Source organism: Thunnus thynnus, chromosome 12, assembly GCF_963924715.1.
Source record: "Thunnus thynnus chromosome 12, fThuThy2.1, whole genome shotgun sequence".
Classification (NCBI taxonomy): Eukaryota; Metazoa; Chordata; class Actinopteri; order Scombriformes; family Scombridae; genus Thunnus; species Thunnus thynnus.
Window position 1 is genome coordinate 9223284 of NC_089528.1, and position 18448 is coordinate 9241731.

Sequence of the window (18448 nt, forward strand, 5' to 3'; positions counted from 1 at the left end):
TTTTTGTCTTTAGTACCACAATATAAGCACAATACAATAAAATACTAACTAAACTAAGAGAAAACAACCCATTTTTCTAAAAGAAGTAGGCTATATTTTCATTTTCTGTATTTAGAACTGGCCACCTGACAAAAGCTTGACCTTATTTCACTGAAAGCAATAAGGTGCATTTTTAAAAGTTGGAGTTTCAAAGTTTTACTCAAGGATGCTTTAACAGGACATGTGGTCTGCATAAGATATAGAGAGACTCTATGGCCAGTAGAGTTACATCTGGTCTTGCGCCAAAATATTACCTCACAGGAAGGTGGGAGATGGTATAGGATTTGGTTTTTCTCAAGGATCTGCTCATCCCACTCCATGCTCTACAATTAGCCTCCATCACTGCCATGGTGTATATTTATGTGAGCAGTGCCACAGTCATCATAGACCAATGAGATGTAATATTCAGTGGAAGCCAGAGTTTAAGAACTGGATTGTATCCACTTCAAACACAGATTAATCCCACCGAGACATTTATGGGCTCGAGCATGTGAGAAATGGAAGTAGTTACAGCCAAATCTGAGTCTGTGGTGATGTTAGGGTACGGGCGAGAGACAAAGCAAGTCATTCTCTGATTTTGATGGAAACCAACACCAGACATCCTGGTTCACCAGCATATTTTGCAACCAGGACCTATTGGATCAGTTGAGAGTGACTATGCCAAAAACAGATAGAGATAGAGGTAGAAAGAGAAAATAGTCCTTTCATTTTCCAAAACTGTCCTTTCTTAACCTTTGGGAAATGCAAGAGAATCTTCATGTAAATATAACAACACTTTGTAATAAAATATACACAGTATATGTAATAAATTAAGCCTTTTCACAAATACACAAAGTGCTAGTGTTCAAATTTTTCAAACAATATTGTTTCTTCGGATGTAGCTCTACTGTAGGAAGTTTGATATCAATCTCAATCCCAACCAAATGTAACACTTCAACCACAGTGTAGTTTCAACATGGAGGAGGGTACTTCACATCCTAAAGATCTTCTATCATCATCATCTACTGTTAGTGCAACTGATCTGTCTTTGTCTATTGTCTCAAACGTGTGCGACAGATTCATGCATACAAAGGTGGAGAAACAGATGGAAAATTGTTCTGACCTTTAAGTACTTCAGCCAGAGGGTTTTGTTGTTATTGGTTAAGTTGGTGCGGTGAGCTCTCTCTTATCCACTAATGTTTCATGTTGAAATACAAATATAGGAATAAAGACATATTTAGAAATATCCTACGTTACATCAGAGTATTATATTTATATGGAAGTTTATGTTACCGGAAAGGCCTGCAGCTTTAACTGTATTGAAGTAGGATTCTGTCACATTGAAAGTCAAAAATAATCACGCTGCAAGAAGTCAAATGTGTATTGGATGGTGGCACCAAGCTGAATTCAGGCCTGTGATTAATGTTATGCATTAAAACATAAAATCACACAAACCCATTGGTGTTCGGCAACAACTACGTAATTCATCGACAGTCTACTTGAACAAAAGTTACCTGGACTTTGCCTTCCCGGAGGACAGTGGGTCAATCTGATTTTATAGTCAAACACTGGCAACCATTGAGGTTAACTGCACCAATAAAATAATCAGTTATGTGTAAATGGGTTACATAATGTTTAGCATAAAACTATGAGCATTACTCATCCATCTGCAGATAATGATGGCTATTACAGCGAGCTGGTAATGTGTGTGTGATGTGACAGGTGTGTGTGTGTGCAACAATTAAGATATGATACCGACAATAACTGACAATCCCTCATGCTTGTTGCAACTTCTCTATGACGATGAGTGTGTGTGTGTGTGTGTGTGTGTGTGTGTGTGTGTGTGTGTGTGAGTGTGTGTTTTGTGGGATTTAAGAAGGCTGGGCCCAGCTGAGGTGAAATCTACAGTGTAGGAGGCAGAGAGCTTTGTTCTGCTGCCCTCAGGCCTTGTATCTGACACCAGGTGTGTCAGGTGTGTGTGTGTGTGTGTGTGTGTGTGTGTGTGTGTGTGTGTGTGTGTGTGTGTGTGTGTGTGTGTGCATGTGTGTGAAAGATTCAGAGAAAGAGAAAGAGGAGAAAGAACGTGATAACATACAAGCAAGTGGGAACAAGAAAAGCCCCCATGAAGTTAAGCTGCATATTTTGTCTTTCTGAAGTCTTTTTTTTTGTACTTGCAGGTATTTTATTCATCCTGGGTAGCATCTGATTTCTTGGAAAACTTCAACACACGCACCAGGATTGTAGATTAAAAGGTTTTGAGATTTCAAATAATCAAAAAGAATGAGGTTCAAACTTAAGAGTCAGAAGATGCTTGCTGATCTTATTTAACTAATCTAATTTAGGGAGAATTGTCCATGATGAGGATCATTCAGCACTAATTATGTCTTTATATAAACTTGCTGTAAAGTCCTGTAATTATGCCTTCACTAGCACATATAGTATTCACGATTTATCCAAAAAGCCCTCTAAGGAAGTCCTAGGAAGGTTTATAAACAGTTAGTAAGCATATCCTGAGTTACACCAGACATCTTTACTTGTACAGGGAGAAACAGGTTAAGTACTTTTAAAGATAAAATGATTAATTTCTACTTTAATCAGCAGACCTTCTCACAGTATATATTTGACTTGTCATCATAGGAAAAGCACAGGTGTTAGCTACTTATAACACTGATGGTCCCATTCCATGAAACTAATACAGTGTGACAGTGAACCAGCATGTAACATAGGACCATGAACCTGAAGCAGCTAAATTGAATCAGACTTTATTAATTGTATTATTTACACCTGTGTTTTTCCTAGACATATAATGGCCATATTATTGATACGACAGTAACTTTCTATCTAGGGTGTCCCTCTCTATTTTTACCTGTCTGAGTGGTTTATATACTTCACAACAAACATGCATGTCCATCTGAGGTTTAATGTTAGCACCATCAGTGACTCAGGTTGTGCAACAAAGAACTGCAGTGTTTCACAATAACGAGTGACAGCAGCTCTCACCTGTTGGCTCCTTCCCGCTTTGCAGCCTCACACACTGGCTAGCATGATGTTGGACGGCTCTGACAAATGGCCACCTTACAAATGAGCATCTCTCTGGATTACATCTTAACGGCAAAGCCAGTACTTCCAAACGGAAATGACGAGTTAAAGCCTGTTTTACGTGTGTTGTGAGTTACAGTCGTCTTGTCAGTGAGTCAGTGAGCCTACCTGTCAATCTCAGCCGCTGTCACTTGCTGCTGTCACCTCCTGTTCCGGTGAGTTTGGCACCCCAACAGACCGGCTACAAGTTCACAAGTGCTGACATCTTTAACCCGTTAAAGAGCCGCGGTCATGGTGTGAATGGGGCTGAAAATTGATAAAGTTTGCACCGGTCGGTGGCCCGTGTTGAATGGTTCACTTGCAAGCAAGCCTTGTCCGAATACACAGTCGGGGTTTGAGTGTTGAGGCTGCTGGCGTCACATCTATGCTGTCTTTGTACAAGACAAAGATCGTCTGTGTACCTGAAGATGGATCACTCCAGTGAAGAAAAGTAAACTAGCCTAGCCTAGTTAGTTAGTTAGTTAGTTAGTTAGTTAGTTGGTTAGTCAGGTAGTTAGTTTGCTTGCTTGTTTACTTAAAGGACAGGTTCAGAATTGGTTCAAATGCACTTTCAATGTATGTGATGGGGTCCAAAATCCACAGCGTGTCCACACAGTGATTTTGTGCAAAAATGCATTTAAAAGTTGATGTTAAGCTTATATGGGGCTTCAGCAGTCTGAGTTAGTCATATCAAGTGGATAAGTATAGTAACAAAAAGGGGGACTTTGCACTAAAAAGACTGTAATGCTGAAAAATATCTACTTGATTTGACTAATTTACAAGTTTATCTGAAGCTTCATATTAGCTTCAGATAAATTTGTAAATACATTTTTGCACAGAAGGAGGACTGTGGATTTTGGCCAACATCACTTACACTGTAAGTGCATTATTCTTAGCCTGCAAGCAAAACAGCAGTTTAAAGTTAAACTAAATGCAGCTTCGTGGCACATACTGGTTGTCATAGTTCTATTTGCCAGACTACAATTTCCCCTTTTTCTTATGTGTTTTACATATTATTCCTGTATTTGTCAAAGTTTCCTGTCAGTGGGTGTGTTAAGCTGTGTTGCGACAGGTTGAATAAGACCAGTGGTTGAATCTTTTCTAATCAGTGCATGTTTGGATAAACTCTGAGGCAATGACACAATAACCACTGAATGATTGAATGAGTATTGAATGAGTGGGGTGGATGTTTACATAACTCATTGTCTTATTTTACTCTATTTTCTCACTGACTTTTCTTCTTTTCTAGTTTGCGTTTCCACTCAAGGCTGTGTGATGATTTTTGCTGCAGCAGGATTCAGCAGCAAAGTGAGAGCTCTTTGTTTCTCTCACGTCTCTGGTACATATCCAGGCTGTCAGCCCACTCTTAAAGGAACATGCCACAATTTTGCAATATCACTGCACTTGATGACTGCAGCATCTACATAGTGAACTTGGTTTTTAAAAAGTATTTAAATTTATAATCTATGAATATGGTTCTAAAGGGCAGAGGCAGTATGAAGAGTGCAATGAGATCCCCAGCAAATTAATAAATTATGAATACGTTTTTTTTTTTTTGCTGTTTCCCCCACAAGCAATCAAAACATGAGCCCCATGAGACTATTATTCACCTCATATTTAAATCCAAAACTACACTTCATAAGTGATCATTCATTTCTGAAAGAATACAGATGACAATTGCAAACCATTATCTTTAGTATTTAAATATATTTAGTTTACTTTGTCTCCATCATCTGGTCAAAGATTGTCATAACTATATTTTCTATCCTGAATTGTGCAGTCACCTCCGTCTCAAGAGGGTCTTCACAGACTGTCCTGCAATCACTGAATAATATTTTAATTATTGACATGAATTATTTACATGTCTATCAGCTTGTATAAACCAAAGACTTGTACAGCAGTAAGTATACAAAGTAGAAGACATATTTTTAGAATCATGTGCCAAAATAAAACATGAATTTCGGTGTGTACAGGGCCATTGTTCAGGACATGCTACCAGACTTTTGAAGCTTTATTTATAACCCACAGTCATGCAATTCTGAAGGAAGTTTAAAAGTGGACACTGCAGATAAAGCAAGTGATAAAGCAGTTTTATCCAAATGCTCATTCAAAGACTCAACAGTTGTGAGGTGATTGTTTATTGCAGCAACGAACACGTAAAGCAAAGGAAACTTGTATACAGTTTGAAGGGGGAAAGAAATATACATCCATATTTTCAACAATAATTTTGGAACACATTTATCCATGTTAACAGAATTTGAAAGCCCTCCCAAATAAAGACCAATTGTGTCTGCATTCTCATAGAAGAGTTTCTTTTTTAGCGGTTGCTCAGTAATTTGCCAATTTCAGAAATGCAACTTCCAGCACATGTCTTATTACAGCCCAGCAGATCAGCATAATCACTCAGACTATAAATGGTTAGGTTTATTATAATTTAGGTTTTTCTACTGAGGGATAACATTAGCAACAATGAGACCAGATTTACTAAAAAAAAAAGGGGTTACCTAATCATCTACTGTCACATACATTTGTTCTTTCAGGTTTCACTATTTTCATTATCCTTCTTTCATTCTCATCTAAAATGTGTCGTAGCATGACAGGCTTTTACACCAGTAACTTGATTCTACCAGACAACAGGAAAAAGAAAGAAATACAGAAGTGTCAAAACTAAATAAAAACAAGCCAAATATACATCCTCAAAAGCCTCAATATACTGAATGAAGAAACTCGGCTCTATAATGCAGTGATGAAACAAAAGGCACATTTAAATCTCTTTAAAAACAATGAATGAACACATCAAAATAGAAGATAGAATGTACTTTCACACTGGATCATTAAAAACAAAATCCCACATTGCAGATTGCTGATCTTTTATGGAACACATCGCTGTGATCACAGTGGTCCCAAACACATTTCTATCATGTTCTCTTGGAAGCAAAAAAGACCTTCCATAGCAGTTCAATATGCAGCCCAAAGAAAAGATTTGATTTAAAAATGAGAAAAAACTACAGAAATCCAGAAGAGAAGACAGACACGCAGATCCTTCAACTTAATAAACGCATGGAAATGTTTTTTCACAAAAGATTAAGTTGAAAATCACTCTTTCACATCTCAAGATGATGCGCAAGATGATGCATTGTGTAGCAATGTATTGTATATTTACACATTATGGGAAACACTGTCCCCGATAATAAAAACATCCACCCCTACAGTGAAATATGGAGGGCACTGCCTCCGATATGGATATACACTGGTAGGCAAAAACTACCTTCTTCTTTTCACATTATGGAAGACACTGCTCCCGATAATGTTGTCAGGATGAGAAGTGTGCATGTACCAAGGGACCGGTACTGACCAACAGCCTGAGTTGTTCAGTGAATATTGTCATAGGTTTGATATGCGAGTTGGCCTTGCCTTAAAGACCAATCCAGTGTCAGTTAAGTAGACAAAAATATGACCTCAGTTGTTGAAGCTCTTGTGTGTTCAGTACCGACCGTCGGTCAACATGTTCACTTCTTTAAGCAGATGCTGCTTTTGTCATTTCGACAGTATAACTGTCATAATTATGGAAGGCACTGCTCCCGATAATTATACATTTCTTATGAAAAGGCAATAAAAAAACTATTTATAGTGAACCCTGCCACTGATAAATTACACAATACATAGACGTACGATTTCTGTTTCAGTGCCATGTGGTTGAAGAAACTTCTGTGTGTTAAGGCTGAAGGCTTAATTAAGTATTATCATTAATGTTATACTGATACTGTGCTGAATAAGCATCACTTTCACTACATTCAACCCATTCATGGGGTAACACTTCTTTGCATATACCTACCACATAACATAACAACATATCCAAGATGTGGTATTTAAGTACCACATGTTACAATTCTTAAAGATTTTTTCTTTCCATGTATTGATCTGCTACTGAAACTTCTGTGTGTTAAGGCTGAAGGCTTAATTAAGTAATATCATTAATGTTTGGCTTTTTGGAGAATTTCAGTCAGAAGTGAGATGAGGCAGCTTTTAACTAAAGTGTTGAAATTTATGGAAGAGAGGTGACCTGATGGTGACTTTTATAATTTCCTGAGTCAAGTGCAGCCAATTTGAAAAGCTGTGTAACTGCGACTTTTGTTAATGATAACAGCTTGTTGGTTTTCATACTGTGGTAATTGGATCAAACCATTAACAATGGTGTGAGGATTTTTAGATTTCATTATCCAGAGACCAGATGTCCCCTGCTAATGAGTTGGCACAGCCCTGAATGGTCCAGGTCGCCAGGGCAAACTGGTTCCGGAGCAGGTCGGCCTCAGCCTCGGGGTTGTCATTCCTGAGGGCTTCAAGGTGGTTGAGCAGCCCCTGGAGTGTGTGCGGGCCAGAGCCAAGCAGGATGTGGCGGAAAGGAGTCTCTCTGGGTGACACATACTCTGACAAAAAGTTCTTTTCCACCTACAGAAACGAGGGGAGGAGCACAGGATAAACACGGGTTTCGTAAAAGTCATTGGAATACTGTTTTGTATGATGCTTAACATTAATGTTTTTATTTTCCTTATTACCTTGAGTCTAAGGAACATAACCTTTGAACTAAAAATGTCCTATTCTCTTGTTGCCTCTCTCCACTGGTACGTCAAGAGGTGCAGGCCATTTTTAATTTTTACAGCCAGAAACACCATTCTGAATGCTTCTGATGAGCCAATATAAGTAGACTTTTTTTCTAAATACAAGTTTGTCAGTTCAACAATTTCCTTTTTTAAAAGCAAGAGCGTACAGCCCATAAAACTGATCATTCATTTCATCTAAAGGATGTGTGCTTTACAGGTCTTACCGTCATGATGCGGTCATTGATGATGCGGCACATCTCAATGTCCTTCAGGTCGATGTTCTGGATCTCTGCTGCCAGGTTGCGAGAGGCTCGGCTGTAGGAGCCAGAGGCTGAGATCAACCACTGCACTGTCAGAGTCTTGGGCAGCAGATGGGGCTGCAACTGGAAACACAGAAGATTCACAGGGGTGATTTAGGGTTCACCACAAGATTCACGTGCATCTTCTGGATATTAGCAATTAGATAAAAATTAGTGACGAAATAATCAGAGGGCATTAAAAACAGGTAAATCTGATACTTTACAAAGCTTGAATTTCAACAAGGACTTAAAAATCTCTAATTCTCTATCTCTATGCCAACAAGAAAATGCAGACTCTTAGTTAGCGTGGGGCAACACCACAAACTGCTGAGCCAACTGTTAGGAAATTCAATACAAATCTCCAGGATCACAACTGGACACCTACCCTCTGAACCTCCTTGACTTTCTTGTTGATCTGAACCACACGAGTACGTATCATCTTGTCATACATTGACAGATCCATCCTCAGCAGATGGTCATGGACCAGCCTCAGTGCCATATGACCTGCAAACCGGGCCGCAATTTCAGCCAACTGAGGAACTTGGCCAGACGTGGCCGAGTTCAACTTCTCCCGGGTATCCAGCAATGTGCCAAAGTACGGGTACTCCTGAGAAGGCAAATCAAGATGTGTTGAGGATTAGAGTTAGGAAAGGATTACTCAGACTTTGATCAAATAGCACAATGTACAAGGTTGTCCTGGATTATGAGTTTCTGCTTCAAAAAGATGTATTTTACTGATAGTACAGTGAGCTAACTTACTGAATTCCCAGAGGTGAACCCAAATGAGACAGAGGGAATGCCAGAAAAGGCAAGGAAAGGATACGCAGCATTTTCCAATTTCAGAGGCTTCATTCTGGAAAACAAACACATGTAAAATGCAGATTTAGCTTTAATTTTTCTCAGTGTAGATAGATGTTTGGAAGAGGAATATTAGTCGACAGCTAGCCAACACGTTCCAGTTGTGAATGTGATACTAGTGAGAGAAGCGTGGATGTCATGGAGATGTATAAACACCAACTTACACATTCGACTCCCAGTTGCCTTTTCCATATTGAGAACGGAGAGACACATCACTGCTTGGGCTTTTCACCTACAAAGAAGACAGTTGTGTAGACAGTTGTGTTTGTACATTATATCTTGACATTCACAAAAATTCACAAAGAAATTGATGAATGAAATGAATTAATATGTATTCAACTAATAATACTGCAGGCTTTTATTAAATTGACTTCACATTCATTAAAAGTCTACTTTCTGTGGATTTACCTCTGCCAGAGCATTTTCAATCACACTGTACATCAAAGGACTGGCTGCTACTTTAAACCCATTCCGACCTGGAAAAGGAGACTTAAATTCAGTCATTCTGAAAATCACATTTCACGTTATAGACAAAAACTCATAGTAGTCTAAAACAAACCTGATTAATATTACAACTTTCATTTCATTCAGAGATCATTTAGATACTATGCCAATTTTTATACAGTATATGGAGTTATATTTAATGGATGGAACAGCAGCCCTCCTTTAAGACACTTTGTTAAACTCATGGACAGCACGTCCAGGAAAACAAGAACAGTTGACAGAGGTGATTGTATGGTCCCATATAGATGCTGCAAATTTGTACAATCAGCTTTTTTCTTTCTGAGAGTACCCTACTTATGGAGATGAAGCACTGTGCTGCATATAGCATTTTTTAGCATCAGACTTCAAATATGGTAAAAATCTACTCAGATGTGTGTTCATAAAGGATGTATTTTTATTAACTCTAACTTGTTTTCTATACCCATGTCATTATAGGGTTTGTTGTTGATTGTTAGCTATTGAGCTAATCCCAGCACATTTACATTGATGTTGATGAAATGTTAGTGTTGATTAATGTGCACTGTCCCCTATAAATAAATGGTGATATTGTGCATGTAGGGGGGAGAATGATGAGGGAAGATATTTCTAACAATGACAGTAAATACCTGTTACAACACGATCCAGGTTGATGTAGGAAAAGGCTTTCATGCTCAGAGAAGACAGATAACCCTGGATATACAAAAGATAAGATTACGAACACCAATCAGCATCTTTACTGTGTTAAAGCTGATGATCAAAAAAAAATGCTGAGCCTTAAGTACAAAAATCATGTCATTCTCACCTCCAACCACTCGGTGGCGCCAACACTCCCATATTCTCCAGCACTCCAGCTAGCAAACACAATGCTCCTCCTTGGCTTGAATCCATCTGTCAAGGCAGTAACAAATGAGCATTAGCAAAAATAGAACAGAAAATGCTTGACAGATCTTGAAAAGGCATATCCAATGACTTTCTTACATTCATCCATGGCAGATATAAGGTAAGATGTGATATGAAGTGTGCATCAACTCCATCAATATTATATTAAATCTTGCCATATTTCATATTATAAACTAAAGACCAGCAGTCTCCTGTGACTTACCGTTCTTCACCATGTCTGAGATGGAACGAGCCAGCTCAACAAGGACGCTGGTTCCAACAGTTGATGTAGCAAAACCTGGACCCCATGCATCCCTCTGGGCACCAATAACCACATATCGATCTAAGATAGAAACACAATGACACAACATGTCATTCACATTCTTTTAAGTACACTGTGTGGCTGATCATAGTACATTTGTTGAATGAACATATCATTGTACCTGCATCCACAAACCCTTTGATGACCCCAAAGACATTATTTATCTTTTTCTCAGCAAGAACGTTGTTGACCTCCACAGTAATGACATCATTCTCATCTCCCAGTTTGGTGACACCTCCCCATTCTTGTGGCACACTCTGACCCCCCAGATTCCTGTGAGATGCAGACAACAAACATTTACTCTATGTAATCTATGACAGAGTCAACTGTAGAAGACAATCACAGAGCGAGGAAAGAGGAATATCTGAAGCTGATAGACAAGGTACTGCATTTATTGTGATCTTTTTTTAGTGAATTGTTTCAGATGGTCTGTAGTGTACACAAGACTTACATCAGAATGCTGTTAGCCATACGTGTGGTGATGGTCTGAGCCAAGATTTTTGGCAGGCCTGAAGACTGGACAGGAGGAAACTGGGTGTGGTTGAAGGAGGGGAAGCCAGGGGTGTAGGGATCCCCTGAACCCATGTGGACCTTTGGGAGACAGAACAGACGGAGAAATCATCATACAGTACATGTAGGTTTTACCTCTTTGACAGGTACATGTTTAATGTTTCTTGTTCCAGACTAATCTCAGGATTTTCCCAGCAACATGTAGCCAAACGTTTAGGCTGAACTAAAAAACACACAATTTATACAATGATTTCTACACTCTGTTCTCTTTCTCTACTCCTATTAGAAATCAAATATTCCTGCTGATGATTTGTTTTAAGCCTTAGTCCCATATTGCTACATTACATATAACCACTAATAAAAGAAAATGCTCCATGGCGACACCACTACTGGTCAAAAACTCCACAGAGTACCTTTAATGCGGTCTGATATATTTCATGTCTTCAGTACAATGAACAAACTAAATATGTATGCAAATAGTTGATGGTATGCTCTTAAATATTAACATCCAAAATAAAAATATGTCTCTCCAGTGGAGTTCATCTTCCATCATGAAGCTACAGAACTGTCCACACTCACATGTCCAAAGAGCTGAGTGGTGTCTCCGATAGAGTAATCAGCAAGGTCTGGATAGATCAACACAGCAGAGGCATTCATTTTGGCAGCATTGGCTACCTGTAAACACAAAGGAAAATGCTAATGGAAAAATAATGATACAAAAGCATGTACTTTACACTGACTAAGGAAAAAGGGAAGGATAGGGAAAAAAGTTTACAGGAATATTATTTTACTTAGTTCTTACTGAAAAGCACCCACCTTTTCTGCAAAGCTGATCTTACCAGCTCTGACCAGCATCACCCTGCCATTAAGGTTGATGTTCCTGTCCCGCAGCAACCTGAAGTCACTTTCCTGTCCATAGTATGCATACAGGATGGCACCCTGGACCAAAACAAAAAGAAAAAGGTGTTTACCCCATTGTTTTTTGTTACTGTTAACAGAATGAATGTATTGCAAATTAAATTGAACGAAATCATTTTACTGCATTTTTCTCTTTCCTGATTATTTTCATATTTGGATTACTGACTTACCGTTACTTTTCCATTGGCACTATAGGACAGGAATCCATCTAGCCGCTCCTCTTGCCCGTTCTTGAAAACAAGTTTGTTGAAGCCGGAAGCTGGGGGGTCCTGCACCTTAATATAGTGCTCATCAGTCCAGGTGTTCAAGCCATACTCATTGAACCTCTTCTGCACCTTTTTCCCCAGATCTTCATCACCTGGAGAACCAGCCCGGTGGTTGACACTGGAAAATTCACTGGGATAGGAGGAAATAAAACATGAGCGGAAAAGAAAATGGGGGCAAGAAAACAGGAGAAAATGATTCACTTTTTAAAATGCAGTGCCAATGAAGAAGTTAGCAAGAACAGTTATTGTGGGAGAGGCTAACATTGTCTCACAGCAGATTCCACAGGCAGTGTGTGGAGTTTACATTTACCTGAAGGCAGTTTCAAACTTGGATACACTCAATTTTTGAGCGAGGAGCTTTTTGACCTCATCCCAGTCCATGAGGGGGGCAGCACCTGTCTCGTGGGCAACAGCTTCTTCAAAAGGGAGCACGGAGGCTGCACAGCTGGGAGCCACTTCCTTATTCCGATGGATGAAGTAGCCAATCATGTACCCTTAAAGTAGCAGTAGTTTCAAATGAAAAATGACAAAGAGGAACAGGGCGAAGAGCCATGGACAGACTAAAGGTATCAAATTACAGCCTAAACCACACAGTCAGCATTTTGAAATTCTATACCACCAACTGACAATGACAGTACTGTAAATTATGTTTACCTTACACCACCCAAGAAACTCCACTCACACCCAGTAAAATACATGTTATTGAATCAACTACTACATGCCAAAGCCTGAGAGCTACATATAGACACTTGTATTAGTCTCTCGGTGTTGCTCAAGAGAGACATGTCACACTCAAGTTTTGTTTTTCAGCTAATTAAAAGCAGATTTGGTGACGATTTCCCACACAAGCCTTAAAGTTTAGTTTTAAGTCAAAGGTTGGAAAAAAAATCAATTTTGGGGCCAGTTTCTCTCATAGAATGGAAAATAGTGACCCTAAGACTGATCCCTGAGGAACTCCACAAGTCATTTTAGATGCAAACTTAATATAAGAGCAGCTGCTCCATTCAACTATCCCCCCTTACCGGTGATGAAGATGAGGAGGGTGGTGGCTGCCATGAAGCAGAAGTTCTTGGCTGTGCGTCCAAATTTTTGAGGAACATAGGGTTTGTAGTTGGAGTTGTGACTGAGGTGATTCCTCACGCCATTTTCCTCGACCTCCTCATTCATGTCAGATGACAGCTTCATCTTCCCCTGCCTGTTATCACCTTCCATTTTCTGGGTCAAGTTGAAATGCCTGTAGGAGTGTGTCTTCCTGTTAGATTATAATGACAGAGCAATGCAGGGATGAGGAGAAAATTTGGTTTCATTATTTAACTAGGAACACATACAAAGCAGATAATATTATGCATTGTTAATGGAATCTATGATTCCAGGGTGTTAGCTAGAATCTATTACCAAGAGTGTTTTGTACAGTGTTTTACAATTGGTAATGTATTTTTGTACAATTATGACATGAAATTCTGTATCACGGATGTGAATATATACAGTATTTGGTACCCTATACTTTAAACTGGGTTTAGAAATTGTAACTAACTGCTTTATTTATGTTAATGAACCCTTAATTAATGCTTATTTCATCTGTAATAAGTCATTGATAGCTTTGAGGATGCTATATGTTGTTCCTATATCTACCTCCAGCATTAGTTCCTTTTATCTTAGCTAGCTCTGAAATGCATCAGATAGACCCCTCTCAATGGACCATTCAGTCACGTACCATCTGAAAAAAAAGCCTCAGAACAACCAGACGACTCCCCAAAACATAGCAGTTTGCTTATATCTTATTAACAGTTACAGTTAGGCTTCCTTCACTACATAAAAAAAAACCATACAGCCTTTGTGGAAAACTGCAGGCATGACCCTTTATTGTTGGCTGACTAAGAAATTTCAGCAATCTATAGAATATGTACAGTAATTTAAGCAAACCCACTACCCGAGTGTTTTATCTGTGTTTTTTAAACCAAAAAGTTCAGTTTCTGTTTCGTTTCACTTTCAAGATCGCCTACTTTTTCTAGCTCTCATTTTCTTTTTCCATTATTAGTTAAAAAGCACATATTTAAACTTTTCCTCCAGTGTGTGTATTGTTCTAAAGTTCTATGTGCCAATAAGAACTCAAAATATCTCTCCAATACATAATATGCATAAATATAGAATGTCAAACAAGTGTTCAACAAAATACACTTACATTGGTTTCCTTTCAAGAACTAAAGACGGACAGGCAGATGACAGACAACTTGAAAATGAGAATGATGCAAGACCTCTTCTACAAGGAGGATCTGCTGAGACAAAATGGAGAACTACTTCCAGTTTCTGTTACAGTCTACATATTATTTAAAATAAAAAGTCATTTTAAAATGTGATAAAATTGTACAATGTATTATGCTGGTTAATAGAAAATAAATAAAAAGTTGAATAATATTTATTTTGCAATTTGTGTTAAAAGTCTGCCCCACCTACTTACAGAAAACAGGAGGTAGTCCTCCATTAGTGGAACTGACTGTGTGGTACTCATTTTCAGTTTCCAACCCTCTGTTATTTGCCTCAGAAATCATATTCTGCAAGTTGATGCAGAATATGTTATTTGCCTCAGAAATCATATTCTGCAAGTTGATTTTGTTTTTACAGCTGTTTGAATTCTATATTGATGCATGTCATTTATTTCATGGATATGTTGAATATCCATCTTGGCACATGATTGTTATGTTGTTTTTCTTGGCATTTACATTGACTGATGTGTACTTTGCTATCAGTTAGCTCGTGGTTAGCTATTAGTTCAATGGATCTATAATAAGTTACAAAGAAAATGTGAATTTTATTTATACATACCTGATTATACTGCAACAATTTTATTTCCACGCAGATTTACTCTTAATTATTCTGCCTTTCTCAATAGTGCAACAGTGTGCTGGGTTTTGAGGTATTGATGAAATGTTTTACTAATAAAACAGCTGTAGGTTGCCATATTCCTATTTAAGGTGTATTCAGGGATTAAAGCAAAAAAAAAAAAATATTTTGACTGAAATTTTTTTCATACTGTAGCCAATTCATATTCCCCATTTGCAATTTGTAAAACATGTTACAGGTTACATTACTTGACGCCTGCTAAACAAATAACACAATATATAAAATTATGAGATTTCAGCACCACTACATACATACGTAACCATGTTATCTAATGCAGCCATCAAGTTTAAATACTCTAGACTGATATTTTGAGGGAAGAAGATGCTTTTGAACATCTTTTCTACTGCCAGTTTCCTTTTTTGCAAAGCCTGTCTCAATTTTTACTCTTTCAAATAATCGACCATCTACATAAATTTTCAGTGCATACGTTTTTATTTTTCTTATTAATTATTATTATACGGATAAGATTAAGGGAAGACAACACACCTGAAATTGCTATATTTATTCTGACTTATTTCACAAGTTTTCCTTATTTGCATAATTTCGTGATTAAAAATAAAGCTTATAATACAGAAATATATGGTATGTGGGTCTCTATTAATAAGTTTCATTCTGATAGAAGCACAGAATTTATGTTGTCCCAAACTGTGGTGCCTGGCCTTAAAAAGCATCTACCCACACCCACATTTGGGTTATTGTCTTAGGAGTTGGCAAGAACTTGACTAATGCTATCTTGCAAGCTAACAGAATTTAGCTTGCTAGCTATTTACCTTGAGATTGTATGAGACTAAATAAAATCTATTGTAAACTATATAAATAGTCTTAGCTTTGGTAAAGTTTGTGAAACCAGCCTGTGAAACTGATTAAAGTAAATAAAATGGAATAAATTTAAAAAATATATGATAGGATAATACAAATGATTAAGGCCTGAATATATTTTGTGAATATGCTATTGCTGCTTAGTATGATGGAGTAGCTGTTTCTTATCTCTCCACAGGCACATTGGTGAAGTTCCTATCAACAAAAAGGGAACAAGCTGCCCCTCCAGGTCCTGATACTGATGAATGTGAGTTACTTGCCATGATGAGATATGCCATGTCCTCTAAAAATCATCATGACAATGTGCTCCATTTTATTGTTTCTTATTAGGTCCATCAGCAATAATACCACCATCCATAGCTAAGGTGTTTATTCATTACTTTTGAGTAGTCAGATATATGTATATGTGTATATGTATATATGTATGTGTGTGTATATATATATATATATACACACACACATACATACACACACACACACACACACACACATACGAAACACACGCACACGCACACACACACACACACACACACATATATATATATATATATATATGTGTGTGTGTGTGTCTATTATTATTATTATGATAATGTATGTATGCAAACTAAAAACTAACTCTTTAAAAGATTCTTATTACTTCCACACAGAAGTGCTGCTTGTGCTATTATTGACATTGCACTGTTCTCTCATCTATGTTTCTGATATCTCTGATTGCACATCAACAAGACATCATTTTCTTACTGCATCAGTCATAACCCTTGATATTATCCCCAAATCATAACATACATTGGCTTATCATAATAATAATAATAGAATAATCATAATTATGATAATCATAATTCTTTTTGCTGTTCTTATTTAATCTGAACAATAATGTGTAGCATACTTTTCTTGCAAGCTTATTTCATTATAGCAGAGGTATAGCTTTTAGATGTTAGCTTATTATTATTATTATTTAAGCCTGTAAATTGGTGTTATATTGGTGTACCATGGCAGGGATTGTCTAACACCTTGCAGTTAGTTTGTTCTGTAGAACAAAGTCCATGACTTTAACAGCCTTAAAAATGGTCAGAACTTGTTTTTTATTCTCTATCCAAAATTTTCCAGGCTAATTGTCTTGTTATATTAGTATATGATATATTGTATGGTATACTATATAATTCAGATTAGCCATTTTGAGTTAATTTAGAGGAAGACAGAATCCAGGGTTTGCATAATGCATTTTTGTTTGGTGGTTTGCTTAGAGCATTTCACTTCTTAATAGCTTTAACTTTTGTAAATAAGCTCTGAAAAAGGTCCTATTTATTTGTCATTATTAATGTTAGCCTACTTGACTATAAAGGTTCTGCAAAATAGGAGATTGACCATCATCAGTTATGTGTATGCATGTAGCCTATTAATTTATGTTTTAGTCTATTATTAGTAGAGTATTAATGCATATAAAAAAATTCCATGTGCACTTTAACAACACATTGTGGCCACCTTACAGACATCCTTTTGTCCCCGAAACTGGGCCACCCCAGTTGAAAATTCCTGCCTCTGCATTGTAACACAATAATGTCCACTGAACCATAAATTATATTTATTTATTTCAGTTTAAAATACAAAATGTGCAATACATTTCATTCACTACTGTATATCTGAACAGGCTGTATATACTATAACCACCTACTACACAAGTAACGTCATTTCACCATTTGCCATTACAATAACAGTAAGCTACATTATGAGTTAAAAGAACAGATCAAGTAAACACCAAGTTACTTAAATGATAAATAACACTAATAATGACTTAAAATTACTGCGCTCCCGTCTGTCGCTATTCAACAACTGGCCCGACAAAATCCGAAGTATTACATACAGCAAACAGCTGCACAACTTCCAGCTTCATTAGAGGACATTAATTAGATCAGACTATATGTGTTGGACACATCTAACAATCAATTAACATTTAATCAAAATTGCCCGCGCCTTCAACAGTAAAGAACCGTAACGTTATCTTATAAATCAGAATCATGTTTATTGGCCAAGTATGTCTACACATACAAGCAATTTGACTCCGGTTTAGTGACTCTCAGTGTAGTTACACAGAATAACAAGACAACAATCTTCAGAAATATACAAAGAATGATTGAACATTCAGCAACAATAATACGAATCTTACCGTTGTTATTCCGTGATGCGGAACTCCGATGTTTGATCTGTCACTCGCAACTATGAGCTGAAGTTGGGCGATACTCTGTATTTAGATACTTTCTGTACGCTCTGTATCGTGCGCACACACGCTGTACAATCTCATTGGCTCGTGTGTGTGTGTGTGACTATAGATATAGAAACGTTCATCTATGAGTGAGACAATCTGTGAAGAACATATGGTTGGATGCAGTTCTGACCGTTTTTTTTTTATTTTTTTTTTTACACCATTTAAATCCACAACGATGTGATTAGCTGTGTTGCGACTGGTTGAACAATGTGTCCATCGTTTGGATAAACTCT

The 18448-nt window shown here is 37.5% G+C and overlaps 2 protein-coding genes across 6 annotated transcripts in view; both read right to left on the minus strand.

The window, feature by feature from the left end:
* The window catches only part of tnk2b (tyrosine kinase, non-receptor, 2b), a 62785-nt gene extending 59295 nt beyond the window's left edge, over window positions 1-3490 (minus strand). For 2 of the 3 annotated variants that reach the window (XM_067605191.1, XM_067605188.1), the window contains exon 1: window positions 3226-3490. The gene's annotated coding sequence lies outside the window, so the exon portion shown is untranslated. The remainder of the gene's footprint in view (window positions 1-3225) is intronic. The other variant, XM_067605192.1, reaches the window with a different exon arrangement.
* A 1728-nt stretch (window positions 3491-5218) lies between these two features.
* On the minus strand, window positions 5219-18261 carry LOC137193809 (transferrin receptor protein 1-like). Of its 3 annotated transcripts, none has more exons than XM_067605197.1 (17): window positions 18117-18261; window positions 13255-13484; window positions 12543-12726; window positions 12137-12362; window positions 11865-11987; window positions 11628-11723; window positions 10990-11129; window positions 10660-10811; window positions 10440-10559; window positions 10140-10225; window positions 9964-10027; window positions 9263-9330; window positions 9019-9086; window positions 8756-8849; window positions 8382-8603; window positions 7922-8080; window positions 5219-7545 (listed from the first exon to the last, which is right to left on the minus strand). In XM_067605197.1, the coding sequence occupies exons 2-17, from the start codon at window positions 13442-13444 to the stop codon at window positions 7303-7305; spliced, it is 2235 nt and encodes a 744-aa protein (XP_067461298.1). In that variant the 5' UTR covers window positions 13445-13484; window positions 18117-18261; the 3' UTR covers window positions 5219-7302. The 3 variants fall into 3 exon arrangements, with proteins under 3 accessions (XP_067461298.1, XP_067461299.1, XP_067461297.1); XM_067605198.1 differs by having other exon boundaries at window positions 13255-13466; window positions 18117-18132; XM_067605196.1 differs by lacking the exon at window positions 18117-18261 and adding an exon at window positions 14415-14505.
* Window positions 18262-18448: the final 187 nt, after the last annotated feature.